The following is a 25,959-nucleotide window of genomic DNA, read 5'->3' as shown; positions in this document are numbered from 1 at the left end:
GGAACTGGGTTGTAGGGGAAATGGGATGTAGGGGTTTTGGGAGATAACCTGCTTGTGTACAACAGAACACAGTAAATAAATCAACAGAACAGGTTTTATTCGGAACAAAATAAGCTGCTTGAAATATAAATGGAACCGTGCATGGGCTGCGAATAGGTAAAGGAATAAGTAGATACAGTTGATTATGCTGACAATATATTACAATGTAAAATGATGTGATAACAAACCAACAACAATCCAGCATACACTGGAGATACATACAATATGGAGATTGAACACAGTTATTTATTTCATTTGACAACAAACCTACCATGATTTTGGAAAATGTTCACTTCTCATTGATCATTCAGATGTTTCAAATCACAATAATCACCAGAGAGAACAGGATAGTTCTAAATCGATCAACAGACAGTATGGACAACAAAGAACTTTTTGACCTTGTGTCCAATTGCATGAAAGCGATGTACAGCGTATCGCAATCGCGCCAATCGTTGGCTGAGGTCGTTTCGTTTCAAACCAAAACGGTGGCTGACTGAAATTTGAGTTTGACAGCGGAACAAGAAATTCTTGACTGGATCTACTGGGAAATGGGCAAAGGCAGCTAATGGCGTTCAGTTAAACATGCAAAGTTTTCAATATAGAACTATGTTATCTATAGATTTAACGGCGTTCGGTTAAACATACAGAGTTTTCAATGTTGAAATATATTGTCTGTAGAGTTGATGGCGTTCAGTTACACATACAAAGTTTTTAATGTAGAACTATGTCATCTGTAGACTGAACGGCGTTCGGTTAAACATACAGAGTTTTCAATGTAGAACTATGTCATCTGTAGACTGAATGGCGTTTGGTTAAACATACAGAGTTTTCAATGTAGAACTATGTCATCTGTAGACTGAATGGCGTTCGGTTAAACATACAGAGTTTTCAATGTAGAACTATGTCATCTGTAGACTGAACGGCGTTTGGTTAAACATACAGAGTTTTCAATGTAGAAATATGTCATCTGTAGATTTGATCTGCCGAGGATTGTTTGAAGAAAAAGTACTTTATTCCAGATAACTTTGGAATAAAATGATTAAGCCATGCGTTTAATAACAGTAAGTTGTTCATTTGTGTTGTGGGTCCAGACAAACCTGTTTGGCGCCTCCATCAGATACACATGATTAATAGTCTTAAGCATCACCAGAACCATCAAAATATCACATTGTCGGTTCCTTCGCGCCGTCAAATCTACAGGTAATATAGTACTTCTTACTGACTAAGAACTAGCACCAGCCAGGGCTCCACACACCGCCATAGAACAGAGGATTCGCTTTGTACGTCGACGGAGGGTTAAAGGCTGGGCGCAGAGACTTCTTGTAGGTATCCAGCCTAGTTTTGAGTTGAGACACGATATCCGGGTACTTCTCAGCCAGGTCAAAGTGCTCTGTTGGATCAGCTGAAACAAAACACATGGTTACTTTCTCTGATGAGGTGTGACTTGCTATGTCTAGTTGGGGCCGGGGTGACCCAGTCGTCAATTGCTGTGCAGGGTTGTGCCCCTGAGGCATGCCAGAAACCCATGATTGTGGATTCGAATCCAGGTTCGCCCTATTTATGTCTCAGAACTATACTCGTGCTCGTTTGTTTTACCTAAACGTCTTAGACCTGCATCATTTCGGGTTTCCTCTGACATTAGGCTGACACGCCGTGATATACCTGAAACACTGCGTGCCTTAAGTGGCGTTAAACCCAACTTACTCAATCATCGTTAGTTAATCATCGTCAGTAGCATCAGATCTATCATAGGCTGGTCAGAGAAGTAACAGTCCGTCAAACCAGTCAAAACATCATTAGCTTTAGCTACGATGAACGACGTCTAGGTAAGAATGTACACACAATAGGCTCGGCATCAGAGTTGGCCCAGGTGTGGATCCTAGGCGGACCAGGTGTGGATCCAAGGCGGACCAGGTGTGGATCCAAGGCGGACCAGGTGTGGATCCAAGGCGGACCAGGTGTGGATCCAAGGCGGACCAGGTGTGGATCCTAGGCGGACCAGGTGTGGATCCAAGGCGGACCAGGTGTGGATCCTAGGCGGACCAGGTGTGGATCCAAGGCGGACCAGGTGTATAGTACACACCACTTGTCGCACGAGCCATCTAATGGGGATTGAATGGTAACAATGTGCAACAATGAGGCCGGCTATCGCAGCTTATGCTATCAACCTCTAGTTTGACATGCCCAGACGACCCGTGAAGATCCGGTTAGAATAAGTCTTCAGCAACCCATGCTTGCCGTAAAAGGCGACTATGCTTGTCGTAAGAGGTGAATAAAGGGATCGTGTGGTCAGGCTCGCTGTCTTGGTTGATGTCATTCTATCCCAAATGCGTAGATCGATGATCATGATGTCAATCACTGGATTGTCTGGTCCAGGGCCAACTTGCACAAAGAGATCTTAGCGCGAAGACTAACGTAAGCCTATGTTAAAGTAAAGGAGTAACGATCATCTTAGCGCTAAGATTGCTTTGTGCAAGTGGGCCCAGACTTGATTATTTACAGACCGCCGTCATATCGCTGAAATATTGTTGAGTGGGGTGTTAAACAACAAACAACAAACTTTCCCAGACACACTAATTTACAGACAGCCGTAGTGCAGCTGAATTATTTCTGACTGGCAAAGGTCAATAGTACCGAATTCAACAAATCACTGAGGTGAACCTACCCGGTGTAACCAATCCAAGTGCTACTCTTGGATATTGTTTCCTCCCGGTCCATATTTATCAATCTTACGCAAGTCCGTATCAAAATGATCAATGGGTGAATTGCCATGGATGTCTATACCAAGTAATGAGAGATTTTCCAGGGAAGAGGACAGTATCTGGGTGACTACTCACCCGATATGTTAAACAGCCGGTACTCCGTACTCCCTACAGCGTTAAAGTGGGTTTTCAAAAGCCTGTACAAATAGGTGTCGCTCGAGGTATCTGTCATGTCGAGAAGTTCCGGGGGGAAGTCGGCCTCCTCCTTTGTAACCCTGGGCAATGGGTACCACCCATTGAACATACCTGGGGAGCCCTCTATCAGTTTCATGTCACCAACCCTTGGCAAAAACATAAATAGAAATATGGTTAAAAAGAGCCTTGGATACTGAAACAAACACGTCATGTGGCGCCCGTCACCGAGCCATTCGTTACACACATTGTTATTGCAGGGATTTTCACCCACTCACTCACTCACAACCAACCGAACCAAAAATAAAAAAACACACTCACTTGTCCTCAAAAACTGTAGATAGTTACTCAACTTAAAATATAATGGACGTTTTGAAAAAGGTTCATACCTAATTGCACCATTCTCAGAAACTTCATCTATGTTGTAGATGAATTCGGTCCTTTGAGTTGTCTTCCCTTCACTCAAGGTCAACCATTGATCGACACCGTCTATGGTCGAATCTTTTATTGCATAACAGAAACCAAAGGTCAGTACAACAGCTCTTTATACAGCTTTATAACTTTTGGGTCTACTATACACACTATTCAGCAATATTCACAAGCTCTATAACTACTGGGTCTACTATACACACTATTCAGCAACATTCACAAGCTCTACAACTACTGGGTCTACAGTATACACTATTCAGCAACATTCACAAGCTCTATAACTACTGGGTCTACTATACACACTATTCAGCAACATTCACAAGCTCTACAACTACTGGGTCTACAGTATACACTATTCAGCAACATTCACAAGCTCTACAACTACTGGGTCTACTATACACACTATTCAGCAACATTCACAAGCTCTATAACTACTGGGTCTACCGTATACACTATTCAGCAACATTCACAAGCTCTATAACTACTGGGTCTACTATACACACTATTCAGCAACATTCACAAGCTCTACAACTACTGGGTCTACAGTATACACTATTCAGCAACATTCACAAGCCCTATAACTACTGGGTCTACTATACACACTATTCAGCAACATTCACAAGCTCTACAACTACTGGGTCTACAGTATACACTATTCAGCAACATTCACAAGCTCTACAACTACTGGGTCTACTATACACACTATTCAGCAACATTCACAAGCTCTATAACTACTGGGTCTACAGTATACACTATTCAGCAACATTCACAAGCTCTATAGCTACTGGGTCTAAAGTATACACAATTCAGCAACATTCACAAGCTCTATAACTACTGGGTCTACTATACACACTATTCAGCAACATTCACAAGCTCTACAACTACTGGGTCTACAGTATACACTATTCAGCAACATTCACAAGCTCTACAACTACTGGGTCTACTATACACACTATTCAGCAACATTCACAAGCTCTATAACTACTGGGTCTACAGTATACACTATTCAGCAACATTCACAAGCTCTATAACTACTGGGTCTACTATACACACTATTCAGCAACATTCACAAGCTCTACAACTACTGGGTCTACAGTATACACTATTCAGCAACATTCACAAGCTCTACAACTACTGGGTCTACAGTATACACTATTCAGCAACATTCACAAGCTCTACAACTACTGGGTCTACTATACACACTATTCAGCAACATTCACAAGCTCTATAACTACTGGGTCTACAGTATACACTATTCAGCAACATTCACAAGCTCTACAACTACTGGGTCTACCGTATACACTATTCAGCAACATTCACAAGCTCTACAACTACTGGGTCTACCGTATACACAATTCAGCAACATTCACAAGCTCTACAACTACTGGGTCTACAGTATACACTATTCAGCAACATTCACAAGCTCTATAACTACTGGGTCTACGGTATGAACTATTCAGCAACATTCACAAGCTCTACAACTACTGGGTCTACTATACACACAATTCAGCAACATTCACAAGCCCTATATCTACTGGGTCTACAGTATACACTATTCAGCAACATTCACAAGCTCTACAACTACTGGGTCTACTATACACACAATTCAGCAACATTCACAAGCTCTATAACTACTGGGTCTACAGTATACACTATTCAGCAACATTCACAAGCTCTATAACTACTGGGTCTACAGTATACACTATTCAGCAACATTCACAAGCTCTATAACTACTGGGTCTACCGTATACACTATTCAGCAACATTCACAAGCTCTACAACTACTGGGTCTACCGTATACACTATTCAGCAACATTCACAAGCTCTATAACTACTGGGTCTACCGTATACACTATTCAGCAACATTCACAAGCTCTATAACTACTGGGTCTACCGTATACACTATTCAGCAACATTCACAAGCTCTATAGCTACTGGGTCTACGGTATACACAATTCAGCAACATTCTCAAGCTCTATAGCTACTGGGTCTACGGTATACACAATTCAGCAACATTCACAAGCTCTACAACTACTGGGTCTACAGTATACACTATTCAGCAACATTCACAAGCTCTATAACTACTGGGTCTACGGTATGAACTATTCAGCAACATTCACAAGCTCTATAACTACTGGGTCTACTATACACACTATTCAGCAACATTCACAAGCTCTACAACTACTGGGTCTACTATACACACTATTCAGCAACATTCACAAGCTCTATAACTACTGGGTCTACGGTATGAACTATTCAGCAACATTCACAAGCTCTACAACTACTGGGTCTACTATACACACTATTCAGCAACATTCACAAGCTCTATAACTACTGGGTCTACTATACACACTATTCAGCAACATTCACAAGCTCTACAACTACTGGGTCTACCGTATACACTATTCAGCAACATTCACAAGCTCTACAACTACTGGGTCTACAGTATACACTATTCAGCAACATTCACAAGCTCTATAGCTACTGGGTCTACAGTATACACTATTCAGCAACATTCACAAGCTCTACAACTACTGGGTCTACCGTATACACAAATCAGCAACATTCACAAGCTCTATAACTACTGGGTCTACGGTATGAACTATTCAGCAACATTCACAAGCTCTACAACTACTGGGTCTACTATACACACAATTCAGCAACATTCACAAGCCCTATATCTACTGGGTCTACTATACACACAATTCAGCAACATGCCCAAGCTCTATAGCTACTGGGTCTACAGTATGAACTATTCAGCAACATTCACAAGCTCTATAACTACTGGGTCTACAGTATGCAAAATTCAGCAACATTCACAAGCTCTATAACTACTGGGTCTACAGTATACACAATTCGGCAACATTCTGCAGCTCTATAGCTACTAGGTCTAAAGTATACACAATTCAGCAACATCCCCAAGCTCTATAGCTACTTGGTCAACAGTATACACAATTCAGCAACATTCTCAAGCTCTATAGCTACTGGGTCTACAGTATACACAATACTATTCAGCAACATTTTGTAGCTCTATAACTATTGGGTCTAAAGTATGCACAATTCAGCAACATTCTACAGCTACATAGCTACTGGGTCTACAGTATGCAAAATTCAGCAACATTCACAATCTCTATTACTACTGGGTCTACAGTATACACAATTCAGCAACATTCTACAGCTACATAGCTACTAGGTCTACAGTATGCAAAATTCAGCAACATTCTACAGCTACATAGCTACTGGGTCGACAGTATACTCAGTTCAGCAACATTCTGCAGCTCTATGACAACTGGCTCGACAGAATGCACATTTCAGCCATTTACTGGTATTGATAATATCATATTAAGTAACTGGAATTGTTGAAATATTAATAACTGTCATTGTTGTTAACATTATATAACTGGTATTGTTGATATGATAGTAAGTAACTGGTAATATTGTTAATATGAAATTAAGCAACTGGAATTGTTAATATTATATTAAATACCGGACATTGTAGATATGACATTAGGTAATTGGTACTGTTAACATATTAAGTAACTATTATCATTAATATGATATTAAATAACTGGTACTGTTGATTAAATATCTGCATTGTTAACATTATACTAAATAGCTGTTATTGTGTATATGCTTTTGCGCAAATCCAATATGGCCACCGAATCTTGACCTTCTTAGTCCTCAATACGCTGTTGTAAGATAATATTGTGATGTAACGACTAAGTACATATGGTGGTATGTCAAGTAGAAGAGTCAGCGAATTAAAATGACATGACCGGCGAATATAACGAGGTATTATTCATACCCGTAACAGTTACACTTACTGCTTGTCCACCTGCCATAGCTACCCATCCCTTGTATCACACTGTCGCCCATGTCACTGTTGCTGCCCCAACCTGTATCTACCTGCTTGTCCACCTGCCATAGCTACCCATCCCCTGTATCACACTGTCGCCCATGTCACTGTTGCTCCCCCAGTCTGTATCTACCTGCTTGTCCACCTGCCATAGCTACCCACCCCTTGTATCACACTGTCGCCCATGTCACTGTTGCTGCCCCAGCCTGTATCTACCTGCTTGTCCACCTGCCATAGCTACCCATCCCCTGTATCACACTGTCGCCCATGTCACTGTTGCTGCCCCAACCTGTATCTACCTGCTTGTCCACCTGCCATAGCTACCCACCCCTTGTATCACACTGTCGCCCATGTCACTGTTGCTGCCCCAGCCTGTATCTACCTGCTTGTCCACCTGCCATAGCTACCCACCCCTTGTATCACACTGTCGCCCATGTCACTGTTGCTGCCCCAGCCTGTATCTACCTGCTTGTCCACCTGCCATAGCTACCCACCCCTTGTATCACACTGTCGCCCATGTCACTGTTGCTGCCCCAGCCTGTATCTACCTGCTTGTCCACCTGCCATAGCTACCCACCCCTTGTATCACACTGTCGCCCATGTCACTGTTGCTGCCCCAGCCTGTATCTACCTGCTTGTCCACCTGCCATAGCTACCCACCCCTTGTATCACACTGTCGCCCATGTCACTGTTGCTCCCCCAGTCTGTATCTACCTGCTTGTCCACCTGCCATAGCTACCCATCCCTTGTATCACACTGTCGCCCATGTCACTGTTGCTGCCCCAGCCTGTATCTACCTGCTTGTCCACCTGCCATAGCTACCCACCCCTTGTATCACACTGTCGCCCATGTCACTGTTGCTGCCCCAACCTGTATCTACCTGCTTGTCCACCTGCCATAGCTACCCATCCCCTGTATCACACTGTCGCCCATGTCACTGTTGCTGCCCCAGTCTGTATCTACCTGCTTGTCCACCTGCCATAGCTACCCACCCCTTGTATCACACTGTCGCCCATGTCACTGTTGCTGCCCCAGTCTGTATCTACCTGCTTGTCCACCTGCCATAGCTACCCACCCCTTGTATCAAACTGCCGCCCATGTCACTGTTGCTGCCCCAGCCTGTATCTACCTGCTTTTCCACCTGCCAACCGCACAAAAGTAGGGAACCAATCTGAAGCGTGTATCATCCTGAAAGATAAAGAAAGAACCTAGGTACAGAAGCCCTCCTTGCTATATATAGTTAGGATGTCCCAGTCTGGGTGCAGCCCCACCATGCAGTTGCATAACTGTGCAGAAGCATAGCTGTGCAGAAGCTTGACGTGCCTACTTGGGGACCGACCATTTGATTTTCTGGGGGATGGCCTGGGATTTTCTAGAAAGTAAATTATGCTTCAGGCTGTTGAAATTGCTATAGTTTCATTGTTGAAGGTGTTCTTCTTAAGGTGAATAGTTTTAAAGAAATTGTTTAAAGCAGTAGCTGAAAATATATCTAATCTCGACACAAAATGCCACTACCTCCCCCAAGAACCTTTTCCCGTTCCTCGGGATTGTCGTAATAGCCGAGGACTGAGTTGTCACAGTACGTGACTTGCTAGTTGCGTGTCATCTTGCCTCGACGGCGTGCATCTATACTCATGCTTTCAATCACGAGTTTGCTTGGTCTGGACTTGATTAAAGACAGGCCGCCGGTAGAGCTAAAATATTGCTGAAAGTGGCGTTAAGCAACTTACACTCACTCAGTGTTCTCTGACCTAACAAAATGTCATTCTGTGTATAAGTATCAAGACATGAAGACACGCATGTAAACTAGACACTATATACGTCTGGATGACGTCTTCAGCCAAACAGCTAAAGCGTTCGTTCGTCAAGCCGAAGAGCCGAGTTCGATTCACCGCATGGGTACAATGTGTGTAGCCCATTTCTGGATTATCCCGCCGTGATATTGCTGGAATATTGCTGAAAGCGGCTTACAGTCATACGTACTCATTTTCTTCAGCTCAAAGTTTTATTATTAGTTTTCTATCCAAAAAGAACCTCATCAAACTCATCGCAATCTAACACGAACATCTCCAGTGCAAACACCTGTGGTATCGATGTGTATATGAGCTTATTACATCCATTAAACACAGGAACGATACGTCAAAATCATATTGCTATAACAGCATTACATACCATTAATTTATGTTCCAATAATTCAAGGATTGCTGTTTTCGGGCGAACCTATACACCAATAGACAAACGGCTAATTTCCACTTACTCAGTATTTTCATATCCTGACTTCTGGAGCAATGTCTTGCTGTAGACGAACGCTGCTCCTTTGGTACCCCCTTCCCAGAGCGTTGACTTGGCCCCCCTCAGGGGTAGGTTGTTGGCAGCAGCAAAAGTAGGTCCCCCATTCTATAAAACATGGCTTCAGTGATAACAAACGTTTACACAAATAACATAAAATTTCGGTAGGAAAGTCATTTTACGCGAGTTATGTGAATAACTACGAGTCGTCAGCGTGACGTGCAAGCGCTTTAACCACAAGGCTACCCCTTCAATATAAAGACATTACGTCTGCTGTGAAGACCAGTAGGAGATTGTCCATCAGCCCATTCTCCTCCAGTGCCTGTGTGATGTTCCCAACAGCCTCGTCCATGGCAGACACCATTCCTGCAAACATTGTAACTGTTTATTTGTGAGTCCTCCTGCCCGCAGTACAGCCTGCGAAGATAACCAACTGTTTGACAACACCAACAGCAGTTATTGCCATTCAGCGCAATTATAAAATATCCGTTAGGTTCAACATTAAGTGTGAGGAATTACTTCCCACTGCGTTCGTATTTCATTTAAAGCTGGACACACGATACAAATTTAACCTTGCTACATGTTCACGGCCTGTCACAAGACTGGCAAAACAAATATGACGTCGACATGTTAACCGATTTGGAGCCGGTTAACTATGTGTCCTGTGGTTGTATGGACAAGACATCGAACTCTGTATTTCACGTGTTTGTGACATTATTAAAGTGTAGAGATAGTTCAGTTCATTATACTGTCCGCGGTGTACAGAAGGCGCGTGACGGTCAATGTACAGCAGCGGGACAAGGTACTCACGCATAAACAGGCGAGGGGAGTACTGAGTGCGACAGTACCTTATACATTATCGTGCTATGATACATAAGTTCCATAATGTACGATCAGGACTTCTATCTGACGTATGGGGCACGGGTGTCCCAGGAAGACGCAGCCATTCGCCGTGAAGAGAAGCGTCCCTGGTCCCGTGATGCGTTTCCAGGTTTGTCAGCACCATACCCGTGCTCGTCGATTTGACTACAGCGGTAAACGACCTGAAAGTGGCTACCTTCGTGTCTACAGTTCTACGCTTGTTTCCCAGGGGCACGGGTGGCCCAGCCTAAAGCGCCGCAATTCACTTTGCACGTCAGCTTTGGGCACCTCAGAAACCTATGACCTGGGGTTCGAATCCCGGTTTGCCCCGATTATGTTTCAAAGTCTTCAGCATGACACCCGTGTTCGTGGGTTTCACCTAAGTGGTAAACGTCTGAGACCTTGTCTTCGATCTTTCCTCCCACATAAAGCTGACGCGCCGTGATATAACTGAAATTCTGTTAATTAATATTGCTAACAGTAACCTTACTCACAATCTGACTTAAAACACATCAACATTTAAAGTTTTAAGTGCAATGCAACACACAGTTCTTGAAAATACACATTTATGGCGGTGCAGATGAAATGTGTGCGTTTTGTTAAGTTGAAATTCAAGCTCGACCCCATTTTCTCACCGCAGTATTTGCGCCTCTGACTGTCCTCTATATTTGGATACATGTTTTCATAGCGCTTGGGTACCTGCAACACAGAACAGATATCCACCATGATCTTTCTCGTTAACAGCATCGTTATGCGGGAGCGTGGCTCACATCACAGCAATATTCAGCTGGGGACACCAAGACTCGGGTACCACGCACTGTAGGAAGTGGACTCTACTACACCACCACCTTGGTATGATTAGGGGTCGGTCAATTACATCCCCGTGAACACTTGGGGAATCTGGTAACATTAGATCTAACGCTTAGATCCCCTACTACATAGGCGTCACGGTACTCCGACGACGTCAACCAACTGTCGGATACTGACCTACCTGTAAAGGGCCTGTACTGACTGTCAGATATTACACTGACCTTTCTGGGGTAGATCTACCTGTATGGGGGTACACTGACCTACCTGTATGGGGGTATGTACTGACTGTCAGATATCACACTGACCTACCTGTATGGGGCCTGAACTGACTGTCAGATATCACACTGACCTACCTGTATGGGGCCTGAACTGACTGTCAGATATTACACTGACCTACCTGTATGGGGCCTGAACTGACTGTCAGATATCACACTGACCTACCTGTATGGGGCCTGAACTGACTGTCAGATATTACACTGACCTACCTGTATGGGGTATGTACTGACTGTCAGATATTACACTGACCTACCTGTATGGGATATGTACTGACTGTCAGATATTACACTGACCTACCTGTATGGAGCCTTAACTGACTGTCAGATATTTCACTGACCTACCTGCATGGGGGTTGTACTGACTGTCAGATATCACACTGACCTACCTGTATGGGGTATGTACTGACTGTCGGATATTTCACTGACCTACCTGTATGGGGCCTGAACTGACTGTCAGATATTAAACTGGCCTACCTGTATGGGGTTGTGTACTGACTGTCAGATATTACACTGACCTACCTGTATGGGGTGTGTACTGACTGTCAGATATTACACTGACCTACCTGTATGGGGTATGTACTGACTGTCAGATATTACACTGACCTACCTGTATGGGGTATGTACTGACTGTCAGATATTACACTGACCTACCTGTATGGGGGTGTGCTGACTGTCAGATATTACACTGACCTACCTGTATGGGGTATGTACTGACTGTCAGATATTACACTGACATACCTGTATGGGGTATGTACTGACTGTCAGATACTTCACTGAACTACCTGTATGGGGTATGTACTGACTGTCAGATATCACACTGACCTACCTGTATGGGGTATGTACTGACTGTCGGATATTTCACTGACCTACCTGTATGGGGCCTGAACTGACTGTCAGATATTAAACTGGCCTACCTGTATGGGGTTGTGTACTGACTGTCAGATATTACACTGACCTACCTGTATGGGGTGTGTACTGACTGTCAGATATTACACTGACCTACCTGTATGGGGTATGTACTGACTGTCAGATATTACACTGACCTACCTGTATGGGGTATGTACTGACTGTCAGATATTACACTGACCTACCTGTATGGGGTATGTACTGACTGTCAGATATTACACTGACCTACCTGTATGGGGGGTGTACTGACTGTCAGATATTACACTGACCTACCTGTATGGGGTGTGTACTGACTGTCAGATATTTCACTGACCTACCTGTATGGGGTGTGTACTGACTGTCAGATATTACACTGACCTACCTGTATGGGGTGTGTACTGACTGTCAGATATTACACTGACCTACCTGTATGGGGTGTGTACTGACTGTCAGATATTACACTGACCTACCTGTATGGGGGGGGGGGGGGGTGTACTGACTGTCAGATATCACACTGACCTACCTGTATGGGGCCTGAACTGACTGTCAGATATCACACTGACCTACCTGTATGGGGCCTGAACTGACTGTCAGATATTACACTGACCTACCTGTATGGGGCCTGAACTGACTGTCAGATATCACACTGACCTACCTGTATGGGGCCTGAACTGACTGTCAGATATTACACTGACCTACCTGTATGGGGTATGTACTGACTGTCAGATATTACACTGACCTACCTGTATGGGATATGTACTGACTGTCAGATATTACACTGACCTACCTGTATGGAGCCTTAACTGACTGTCAGATATTTCACTGACCTACCTGCATGGGGGTTGTACTGACTGTCAGATATCACACTGACCTACCTGTATGGGGTATGTACTGACTGTCGGATATTTCACTGACCTACCTGTATGGGGCCTGAACTGACTGTCAGATATTAAACTGGCCTACCTGTATGGGGTTGTGTACTGACTGTCAGATATTACACTGACCTACCTGTATGGGGTATGTACTGACTGTCAGATATTACACTGACCTACCTGTATGGGGTATGTACTGACTGTCAGATATTACACTGACCTACCTGTATGGGGGTGTGCTGACTGTCAGATATTACACTGACCTACCTCTATGGGGTATGTACTGACTGTCAGATATTACACTGACATACCTGTATGGGGTATGTACTGACTGTCAGATACTTCACTGAACTACCTGTATGGGGTATGTACTGACTGTCAGATATTATACTGACATACCTGTATGGGGTATGTACTGACTATCAGATATTACACTGACCTACCTGTATGGGGCCTGAACTGACTGTCAGATATTAAACTGATCTACCTGTATGGGGTTGTGTACTGACTGTCAGATATTACACTGACCTACCTGTATAGGGGGTGTACTGACTGTCAGATATTACACTGACCTACCTGTATGGGGTGTGTACTGACTGTCAGATATTACACTGACCTACCTGTATAGGATATGTACTGACTGTCAGATATTACACTGACCTACCTGTATGGGGTATGTACTGACTGTCAGATATTACACTGACCTACCTGTATGGGGGGTGTACTGACTGTCAGATATTACACTGACCTACCTGTATGGGGTGTGTACTGACTGTCAGATATTTCACTGACCTACCTGTATGGGGTGTGTACTGACTGTCAGATATTACACTGACCTACCTGTATGGGGTGTGTACTGACTGTCAGATATTACACTGACCTACCTGTATGGGGTGTGTACTGACTGTCAGATATTACACTGACCTACCTGTATGGGGTATGTACTGACTGTCAGATATTACACTGACCTACCTGTATGGGGGGTGTACTGACTGTCAGATATTACACTGACCATCCTGTATGGGGGGTGTACTGACTCTCAGATATTACACTGACCTACCTGTATGGGGTGTGTACTGACTGTCAGATATTACACTGACCTACCTGTATGGGGCCTGAACTGACTGTCAGATATTTCACTGACCTACCTGTATGGGGTATGTACTGACTGTCAGATATTACACTGACCTACCTGTATGGGGCCTGAACTGACTGTCAGATATTACACTGACCTACCTGTATGGGGTGTGTACTGACTGTCAGATATTACACTGACCTACCTGTATGGGGGTGTACTGACTGTCAGATATTACACTGACCTACCTGTATGGGGTATGTACTGACTGTCAGATATTACACTGACCTACCTGTATGGGGTATGTACTGACTGTCAGATATTACACTGACCTACATGTATGGGGTATGTACTGACTGTCAGATATTACACTGACCTACCTGTATGGGGGTGTACTGACTGTCAGATATTACACTGACCTACATGTATGGGGTATGTACTGACTGTCAGATATTACACTGACCTACATGTATGGGGTATGTACTGACTGTCAGATATTACACTGACCTACCTGTATGGGGGGTGTACTGACTGTCAGATATTACACTGACCTACCTGTATGGGGTGTGTATTGACTGTCAGATATTACACTGACCTACCTGTATGGGGTGTGTACTGACTGTCAGATATTACACTGACCTACCTGTATGGGGTATGTACTGACTGTCAGATATTACACTGACCTACCTGTATGGGGCCTGAACTGACTGTCAGATATTACACTGACCTACCTACATGGGGGTACACTGACCTACCTGTATGGGGGTGTGTACTGACTGTCAGATATTACACTGACATACCTGTATGGGGCCTGAACTGACTGTCAGATATTTCACTGACCTACCTGTATGGGGTATGTACTGACTGTCAGATATTACACTGACCTACCTGTATTGGGTTGTGTACTGACTGTCAGATATTACACTGACCTACCTGTATGGGGTGTGTACTGACTGTCAGATATTACACTGACCTACCTGTATGGGGTTGTGTACTGACTGGAAAGGGAGGTAGAGGAAGAGAGGTTTAGACTGATCATGTGACTTGATGATGTCCACAGCTCTTCTTGCGTACACCGTCTGAAAAAAGACACGACTCCATCCGGGAATTTCGCTCGATTCATTTATGCCATGAGTAAATATGCTACAAGCTTACAAGCACACACCACTTCTTCATGCTGGCAACATGTCCATCTGATACCCAGACATCAAGGGGAGCCACAGACTGCAGGTTAACAATTAACAAACGGAACATTTCGTCGGAAGCACGTTAGACTCACTTCAAATCGAATTCGTGAGTAAAATGCGTTTTCAACATTGCGTCTAATTGTGCAACGTATTCAGCAAATTTGAGAGACTCCGTTTATGAGACCGTCCATTCTGAAATTCATAAAATTGTTTGAAGTAGTCTGAATGTTCACCGAGAGGCTTGTCCCGGAATGACACGAACTCGTCACGAATGCTTCTGACTTTAGTGATTGTGTTTTTACACATTATATATCACAAGTTTTAAAGGGTTAGTCATAATTCAGAAACAGTTCAAGATGAACCATCATTTTTGTTTGTAAGAAAACATCGTATACAACTTCAGAAACACTGCACATGAAATTTCCAATATTGAATTTCAGATGTAAACCAATTATGAAGGAACACATTGGCATACATTAGCTGTACAAAGATTCAGAATAGTGTTTCTGAATATGTGGAACAATCGTGTATCGGGTGGGTTAGAGGTAGGGTGCACGACCAAAGCTGTACAGTACAGTGGGGCCTCGAGTGGTAACGCTGTTGTATTGATATCTTACTGCTGAATACTCCTCAGTGTATTTGGGCTGTTTGTCATCCCGGAAGTCCACCCCGTCCGCCAAAAGTCCACCTGTAAAAAATAAAAGGGTCAAGGTCATTTGGTCAACTATCAGTTCATAAGTCTGAGAATCAGTTGAGACGTGTTTCAGACATGTTGTTTGTTTATTAAAATATATAGTTTTTATTAAATATAAGATATTCCCACACGACTGCTCGAACAAATTTTAAATATTAAACAACATAACGTTTGTATCATGTAATCTTGGCACATAAAGTTGTTATTCGTAAACAATTTTGGAATAAAACCTAGACAAGGTTTGTTTGGCTGTAACTTTACTTCCTAAGATCTCCTTCATGTGTTCTCCAGTGTCAAGTTACAATGTAGACGTGAGACCTGTATGGATAAACGAGTCATGTCTTCCTGTTCCTCCAACTCCTAATGCCTATCACAGGCTTGATCAAGTTACAATGTAGACGTGAAACCTGTATGGATAAACGAGTCATGTCTTCCTGTTCCTCCAACTCCTAATGCCTATCACAGACTTGATCAAGTTACAATGTAGACGTGAAACCTGTATGGATAAACGAGTCATGTCTTCCTGTTCCTCCAACTCCTAATGCCTATCACAGACTTGATCAAGTTACAATGTAGACGTGAGACCTGTATGGATAAACGAGTCATGTCTTCCTGTTCCTCCAACTCCTAATGCCTATCACAGACTTGATCAAGTTACAATGTAGACGTGAAACCTGTATGGATAAACGAGTCATGTCTTCCTGTTCCTCCAACTCCTAATGCCTATCACAGACTTGATCAAGTTACAATGTAGACGTGAGACCTGTATGGATAAACGAGTCATGTCTTCCTGTTCCTCCAACTCCTAATGCCTATCACAGACTTGATCAAGTTACAATGTAGACGTGAAACCTGTATGGATAAACGAGTCATGTCTTCCTGTTCCTCCAACTCCTAATGCCTATCACAGACTTGATCACGTTACAATGTAGACGTGAAACCTGTATGGATAAACGCGTCATGTCTTCCTGTTCCTCCAACTCCTAATGCCTATCACAGGCTTGATCAAGTTACAATGTAGACGTGAAACCTGTGTGGATAAACGTGTCATGTCTTCATGTTCCTCCAACTCCTAATGCCTATCACAGGCTTGATCAAGTTACAATGTAGACGTGAAACCTGTGTGGATAAACGTGTCATGTCTTCCTGTTCCTCCAACTCCTAATGCCTATCACAGGCTTGATCAAGTTACAATGTAGACGTGAAACCTGTGTGGATAAACGTGTCATGTCTTCATGTTCCTCCAACTCCTAATGCCTATCACAGGCTTGATCAAGTTACAATGTAGACGTGAAACCTGTATGGATAAACGTGTCATGTCTTCCTGTTCCTCCAACTCCTAATGCCTATCACAGGCTTGATCAAGTTACAATGTAGACGTGAAACCTGTGTGGATAAACGTGTCATGTCTTCATGTTCCTCCAACTCCTAATGCCTATCACAGGCTTGATCAAGTTACAATGTAGACGTGAAACCTGTATGGATAAACGTGTCATGTCTTCCTGTTCCTCCAACTCCTAATGCCTATCACAGACTTGATCAAGTTACAATGTAGACGTGAAACCTGTATGGATAAACGTGTCATGTCTTCCTGTTCCTCCAACTCCTAATGCCTATCACAGACTTGATCAAGTTACAATGTAGACGTGAGACCTGTATGGATAAACGTGTCATGTCTTCATGTTCCTCCAACTCCTAATGCCTATCACAGGCTTGATCAAGTTACAATGTAGACGTGAAACCTGTGTGGATAAACGTGTCATGTCTTCATGTTCCTCCAACTCCTAATGCCTATCACAGGCTTGATCAAGTTACAATGTAGACGTGAAACCTGTATGGATAAACGCGTCATGTCTTCATGTTCCTCCAACTCCTAATGCCTATCACAGGCTTGATCAAGTTACAATGTAGACGTGAAACCTGTATGGATAAACGCGTCATGTCTTCCTGTTCCTCCAACTCCTAATGCCTATCACAGACTTGATCAAGTTACAATGTAGACGTGAGACCTGTATGGATAAACGCGTCATGTCTTCATGTTCCTCCAACTCCTAATGCCTATCACAGGCTTGATCAAGTTACAATGTAGACGTGAAACCTGTGTGGATAAACGTGTCATGTCTTCATGTTCCTCCAGCTCCTAATGCCTATCACAGACTTGATCAAGATACAATGTAGACGTGAAACCTGTGTGGATAAACGTGTCATGTCTTCATGTTCCTCCAACTCCTAATGCCTATCACAGACTTGATCACGTTGTACACAATGTGCAGTGTAGTGGCCTGTTTTCGGAAACACCACCACGATACTATGTCATCACTATGCTATGTCACCACTATGCTATCACCACTATGCTATGTCACCACTATGCAGTGTCATCACTATGCCGTATCATCACTATGCTATGTCACCACTATGCTATGTCATCCCTATGCTGTGTCACCACTATGCTATGTCATCCCTATGCTATGTCACCACTATGCTGTGTCATCACTATGCTATGTCACCACTATGCTGTGTCACCACTATGCTATGTCATCCCTATGCTATGTCACCACTATGCTGTGTCATCACTATGCTATGTCACCACTATGCTATGTCACCACTATTCTATGTCATCCCTATGCTATGTCACCACTATGCTGTGTCATCACTATGCTGTGTCACCACTATGCTATGTCATCCCTATGCTATGTCACCACTATGCTGTGTCATCACTTTCCTATGTCATCACTATTCTATGTCACCTCTATGCTATGTCATCACTATGCTATGTCATCACTATGCTATGTCACCACTATTCTATGTCACCACTATGCTATGTCATCACTATGCCGTATCATCACTATGCTATGTCACCACTATGCTATGTCACCACTATGCTATGTCATCACTATGCTATGTCACCACTATGCTATGTCACCACTATGCTATGTCACAACATGAGTCTGACACCGCGATGTCACGAAATGCAGCAGACATCGTGTCAATCACTCATTCGTCCACTTGGGGGAGAGCAACTGATGTTTAAACTTTTAATTCTTCGCAGTCTTTTCACCTCGAATTTTTTTTGTGTAGTAGTCTTCAGCACCGTTGTAGTAGCCCAGGAAGCTGTCGAAGCCGCGGAAGGTGGGGGTGTAGTTCCAGTTACAAAACCCCAGGTGCCATCTGTATGGTTATGAAACAAAACATGAATTGGTTAAACGTTAAACGTGGTTAGAAAAGCATTTCTTTCTATGGGTTGAATTTGTTAGGAGAGTCCAAAATCCTCAATTTGACAAAACCCTTTCCATATTCATAAGAAATACCTGCCAAACGCAGAGCCTTTTTTTCTCTACGATTCCGAGTGCATCATGAACATGTGTTTGTGAATCACTATCAAACAGTGATGAAACCAGGTGTTCGCCAAAAGGTGAGCATATCCTGCCCCACCGGTCACACCCATCACAAACACACGTGAAGGCAAGTCAATTCGAACAAATACACTACACATAAAACCCATGGCGCCCTCGTTCAAATGAAGTCAAATGTAACAGAACAAAGCACCTTTAACATACATGGCAAATGAAATAAAATAATAAATAAAATAATAAATGAAATATATTAACTATTGCTCTTACTCTGATCTATATTCATGGTGATACCGTAGATTTGGAAAACTTCACGAAAATATTTATTAAGAAAATTCACATAGGAATTTTCAGAACCAACCTAGCCCATGATGAACAAAGATGTAAACCAAACAATCAATGATCGGCAGGTGCTGGTGCTCCATAAGGGACGCAAACACCCGTGCCCCGAGCGAAACAACTAACTGTCTAATGCACATACTTCCCTATCATGTGTGTGCTGTATCCCTGATCCTTGAGCTTCTGGGGGAGCGTTGTGAAGTTAGCGGGCAGGTAGGCGGGGGACTCAGGCATGATCACCATGTGCTGCAACAAGATTATCACTCATTCAGTGAATAACTATCTCTTAGCATGATCGGTTATTCAACCACAGCCGTCCGCATTGAAGAGAGCCTGGTCACACACTGCAACAACTATTGCAGTTCCACTGTATGAGGACAAGGACTGTTCAACTACAATGAGGATTAACATAAATTGTCGGTATCGTAGATTTCATACATCTTCCTTTCACATGTAACCATAAACATTCTTTCTGACAAATCCATCCCTGCGTTGCCGCGCGATTCGTTTAAACCTGGTGTCTGTGTCCTAGGTGGGTGACTGTAAGTGTTATATATGTGTCGGACCTGGTGTCTGGTGTCTGGTGTCCTAGATGGGTGGCTGTAAGTGTTATGTGTGTGACGGACCTGCTGTCTGGTGTCTGGTGTCTGAGATGGGTGGCTGTAAGTGTTATGTGTGTGACGGACCTGCTGTCTGGTGTCTGGTGTCCAAGATGGGTGGCTGTAAGTGTTATGTGTGTGTCGGACCTGGTGTCTGGTGTCCTAGAATGGTGACTGTAAGTGTTATATATGTGTCGGACCTGGTGTCTGGTGTCTGGTGTCCTAGATGGGTGGCTGTAAGTGTTATGTGTGTGACGGACCTGCTGTCTGGTGTCCAAGATGGGTGGCTGTAAGTGTTATGTGTGTGTCGGGCCTGGTGTCTGGTGTCCTAGATGGGTGACTGTAAGTGCTATATATGTGTCGGACTTGGTGTCCGTGTCCTAGATGGGTGACTGTAAGTGTTATGTGTGTCGGACTTGGTGTCCGGTGTCCTAGATGGGTGACTGTAAGTGGTAAGTGTGTGACGGACCTGCTGTCTGGTGTCTGGTGTCCTAGATGGGTAGCTGTAAGTGTTATGTGTGTAACGGACCTGCTGTCTGGTGTCCAAGATGGGTGGCTGTAAGTGTTATGTGTGTGTCGGACCTGCTGTCTGGTGTCTGGTGTCCTAGATGGGTAGCTGTAAGTGTTATGTGTGTGACGGACCTGCTGTCTGGTGTCCTAGATGGGTGACTGTAAGTGTTATGTGTGTGACGGACCTGGTGTCTTGTGTCCTAGATGGGTGGCTGAAAGTCTAAGATAGGGAGCTTTAAGTTTTATGTAAGTGTCGAACCTGGTGTCTGGTGTCCTAGATGGGTGGCTGTAAGTGTTATGTATGTGTCGCACCTGGTGTCTTGTGTCCTAGATGGGTGGCTGTAAGTGCTGTGAACGTGTTGGACCTGGTGTCTGGTGTCCTAGATTAGGGTCGGGTTGGGCTGTAAGTGCTGTGTATGTGTCGCACCTGGTGTATTGTGTCCTAGATGGGTGGCTGTAAGTGCTGTGAACGTGTTGGACCTGGTGTCTGGTGTCCTAGATGGGTGGCTGTAAGTGTTATGTGTGTGTCGGACCTGCTGTCTGGTGTCCTAGACAGGTGACTGTTAGTGTTACGTGTGTGACGGACCTGGTGTCTGGTCTCCTAGATTAGGGTGGGGTTGGGCTGTGAGTGCTGTGTGTGTGTTGGACCTGGTGTCTGGTGTCCTAGATTAGGGTGGGGTTGGGCTGTAAGTGCTGTGTATGTGTTGGACCTGGTGTCTGGTGTCCTAGATTAGGGGCTAGTGACCAGTGTTCCACCCACCTGCAGGCCGGTGTGGTAAGCATACATCCCCGTCATGAAGGAGCTCCGAGACCTGCAACGGTCAAAGTAAAGAATGCTAACAAGATATTATATGTCCTTTGTCGTGGTATAACCACACTCACTCACTCACTCACTTGACTGACTATGAGTGGATTAAGAGTTTGTGAGTTGAAAATGGACTCGTGAACTCGAGGTGTTCTCTAAATGAATCCCTGTTCAGATATACATGATATTCACACTCGTCCTATATTCCCGTCCCCTAAAAACAAGGCAGGATACGTGAACTAAAGTAAAGCAATGTGCCCGCGGTATACACACAGGATGCAGACGCATGAACTAAAGTAAAGCGATGTGCCCGCGGTATACACACAGGATGCAGACGCATGAACTAAAGTAAAGCAATGTGCCCGCGGTATACACACAGGATGCAGACACGTGAACTAAAGTAAAGCGATGTGCCCGCGGTATACACACAGGATGCAGGCACGTGAACTAAAGTAAAGCGATGTGCTCGCGGTATACGCACAGAATGCAGACAAGTGAACTAAAGTGAAGCGATGTGCTCGCAATATACGCACAGGATACGCCTATGTGTACAAAAGTTAACAGATGTATTCACTGAGTATATTCATGATTCACACAGGTGTACTAAAGTTAACAGATGTACTCACGGTGTACAGAGGGGCGCAACATAGGAACTGTTCAGGATTACGCCAGCCTTTGCCAATTTGTCCAGGTTTGGAGTTACCATCTGGGGGTTGTGCCAGCCTACGTCATTCCACCCTGACGGAGAAAGTGAGTGAGGGATTTGGGTTTTAACAGTATTCCAGTTATATCAGTTAATGTGGAAGGAATGCCCGAAACCCAAGAGCTCGGGTATATGGTGCTGCCAAACCTAGAAACATAATCGAGGCGAACCGGGATTCGAACCCACAATCATGGGTTTCTGGCGTACCCAAGGGCGAATCGCGGCGCCTTAGACGACTGGGCCACCCATGTCCCACCCCCCATTTCTCCGGGACATATTTGTCCCCGCTCGTGACAGTCGACAGTATGAACACTTTTATATCTTACTCTCCGTTGATTGGCTACTGACTTTGTAGGCGTGTCAAGTTATGTGAATAAATTAAACAATCACCTGATTATGTCACGCAGCAGTATGAATTCCTACACCTGGAATGTTTATCAATCTCGTCATTTTTGTCTGCTTTGATATGTATATAACTGTTTCTTGTTGATAAAACATGTTTTCGTTGTCGAATTTATTTTTAAGCATTGACTGTGTATGTTTTCGGTTAATTGAGGTATGATACGCAGATTCATATAGTTTGCACATCGGTATTTCGATTCATACCTCAATGAATCGAAAAAAATACGTCAATCGTTATATATATACTGTAAACAGAGAATTTTTTGCGACCGTTTTATTATTGCGAGTTTTGCGAACGAGACTCAATCGCAAAAATTAAAAACGCAAAAATAAGTATAAATAATAGATACATATTTTATTCATTGCAACACGTCATCAAATGTTGAAATCATCAACCAGAACCACAAGTTACTCAATAAGTTAAAAACACAAATGAATGCAGAATGGTCACACAATACATCACAAATGACAGTGTAAACAGACCAATTAGTGTCACTGTTGCCTCACAGTAATCCTGCCTTCTTCCAACCTCGCTTGATTGCGTCAGTGTCTTTTGCAATTTTGTCCACACAGGAAACAAGCCATCTTGCGTGAATCGGTTTCATGACACTGGTCAACTTTCCGGCCAACTCAGATAAACTAGCTTCGGAGAGAAGCTGTCTATTGTTTGGTAATCGAGGTGTCATATCAAAACGGCAACTCGCAAAAATATCTCGTCGCAGTATTGTCTTTGGTGTGGTATTCGCAATAGTTTAACGGCGCAGAAATAAAGCTGTTTACAGTATACAAAAATGAGGTAAATGTTCACTCGGTGTACATGTAATATATAATAGAATAATAAAGTCCACGTTAGTTACACTGAAGAGCTGTCATGAGACAGCGAAAGTACTATGTATGAAACTGATATAAAGAAGATGATGGACTGACGTGGACTTTAAAAATTGTATATATATATATAGGGAAATAAGCCTTACTGTCAGTACATTTGAAATAGCGCGCATACAAATTCAATACATGTCGGAATCAAAATGTTGATATGTTTGTGTGCATTGTATCCAACGCGTATTTGGTACACAAGGTTGGGAAATCCATGACAGCATATCATTTCACTGTGTCTGTGATTTAGTGTCTCTTTATTCATTTCTATCAGTATATCAATAATATCAATATTGTATTGTTACTAATACAGCCCAAAGTGAGGGAGTTTGGATTATCCTCTACAGTGTTATGGCATAATACATAATGTTATACCCGTGCATGTTATATATAGCTGTTATTGCTTTTGATTTATGTATCTATTGAGGTCACCATCACAAATAGCGACTTCATGTAAAGGGTGTTCAAGAAAATCTGTTCTTGACACATCGTGCTGTACGTACAAAACGGCCGTCGCGTGAATGTACCCTTAGCGGTAGTCATGTGACTAGCAACACGTTGAACTGTCACGGGAGGGGTTATAAACTGAGTACATGCACCCGCTCAAATCAAGGTCAGTATAAGTGTTATTACGCTTGCCTTTAACAGGTTCAAGATCTGTGTAGGAACCAGAAACGAGAAAATCCCGAGGACCCAATGGATGGGAGAATGTTGCTTTATGCCGCACTCAGCATTATTCACCTATATGACGCTTTCGCTCGTCAGATACCAGAACTATTCACTCGTTTCATAAAATTGGTATTACACGGGAACTCGTTTAGTATTCTATATGACTACAACAAGCAACGCACCAGGCAATCGGGGCACAGTGACACACAATCAACCACTTGTTATCAACACCAGATTAAAAAACAAACGTATATTTAATGGGAGAGGAGTGTTTGGCAGTAATACAATTCAGATTGCTTCGGTTAGTTACTTAAATAAGTGGTATGTTAATGCCATGGTAGAGTTGCTGAACAGTTCAGGCATCACGCTATACCTGTCCAGCTATACAGATACCCGCGATATATTCGTTTGTTTTTGTTTAACGCAGCACTCAGCAATATTTCAGCTATGCAGCGGCGGTCTGTAAATAATCGATACTGAATCAGACAATCCAGTGATTGATATCATGAGCATCGATCCATGCAAATGGGATATGATGACAAAATATATATGCAAATAACTGTTGGTATGTTTTAATTATATACAGATGGGGATGATTTTGATCACAATTCCTGTGGTCTTACCTAGGTCATCAGCAGCGATGAAGACGATGTGTGGCGAAGAGGCCGCCTTGCTTGTGGCTATTGTAAACAGGAGTACGCACACACACATGACCGCCGCCATGCTTGTCATCTGCGAGTGTGAGGGAGCCGTGACAGACAGTGTGAGGGAGCCGTGACAGACAGCGACGTGAGTTACGTGGTGAAGTGTCTCCTTGCTGCAGGCTGTTATAAATGTATGCCCCAGTGAGTCAGGGATAGTCAGGGCATTGTTAGATAAAACCGACGGGTCGACGTAACAGCAGGACTGACACAAAAGGAATGGGTTCAAAAACTGTGAACATACTGCTGTAAACTTTGTACATCCAGCACCCACAACCTTTAACGTCTGGAGCGAAACGCACCAACTTGAATAAAAGCCACAAAATCCGTTCCATATACAACAGAAATCTCGGCTAAAAGCACAGACGACTGCACGATTTCGACTGTTTTAAGAGCATGTGTTAATGAATCACGATCACATAGTGATAATACTAGGTGAAACACCGAAACTCTGGATTGATGTTAATCACTGAACCTGGCACAGGCGAATAGCGTTGTTATATTGATTCAGATTCACGCAGGCGTTAAGCGTTGCAGTGGTTTGTCACGCTGAGCACCCGAGTTCTATTCCACTTAGGAGTGCAAGGTGTACCCACGCGTGTCCCTGCCGTCATATGACTTGGTTATCTCCCAAAACCCCTACATCCCATTTCCCCTACAACCCAGTTCCCCTACAATTAGTTAAAACAACACGCGGCATTTACCTGTCTGGCCTATGACTTGAATGGTGCTAAAACCTGCAAAAACAAACGACAACATCTCAAGTTTAGTATACTTATATTGATTGTCATAAAACATGTTTATTGTCACAGCGACCGAATGAGGACAACCTTTGTCTG

The 25,959-nt window shown here is 43.5% G+C and overlaps 1 protein-coding gene across 1 annotated transcript; it reads right to left on the bottom strand.

The window, feature by feature from the left end:
- Positions 1-76: 76 nt before the first annotated feature.
- Positions 77-25,243, bottom strand: LOC139462576 (arylsulfatase B-like). Its single transcript, XM_071244412.1, has 14 exons — positions 25,043-25,243; positions 22,396-22,507; positions 21,725-21,776; positions 19,998-20,101; positions 19,225-19,334; positions 16,090-16,160; positions 15,263-15,364; positions 11,004-11,067; positions 9,776-9,873; positions 9,476-9,615; positions 8,348-8,406; positions 3,323-3,434; positions 2,877-3,082; positions 77-1,441 (listed from the first exon to the last, which is right to left on the bottom strand). The coding sequence occupies exons 1-14, from the start codon at positions 25,149-25,151 to the stop codon at positions 1,269-1,271; spliced, it is 1,512 nt and encodes a 503-aa protein (XP_071100513.1). The 5' UTR covers positions 25,152-25,243; the 3' UTR covers positions 77-1,268.
- Between the last annotated feature and the right edge of the window lie 716 nt (positions 25,244-25,959).

The sequence above is a fragment of the Haliotis cracherodii genome, unplaced genomic scaffold (assembly GCF_022045235.1).
Source record: "Haliotis cracherodii isolate W230 unplaced genomic scaffold, xgHalCrac1.p SCAF_15, whole genome shotgun sequence".
NCBI classification, from domain to species: Eukaryota; Metazoa; Mollusca; class Gastropoda; order Lepetellida; family Haliotidae; genus Haliotis; species Haliotis cracherodii.
The sequence above is the reverse complement of the archived record's forward strand: the minus strand, read 5'-3'. Positions and strand labels throughout refer to the sequence as shown.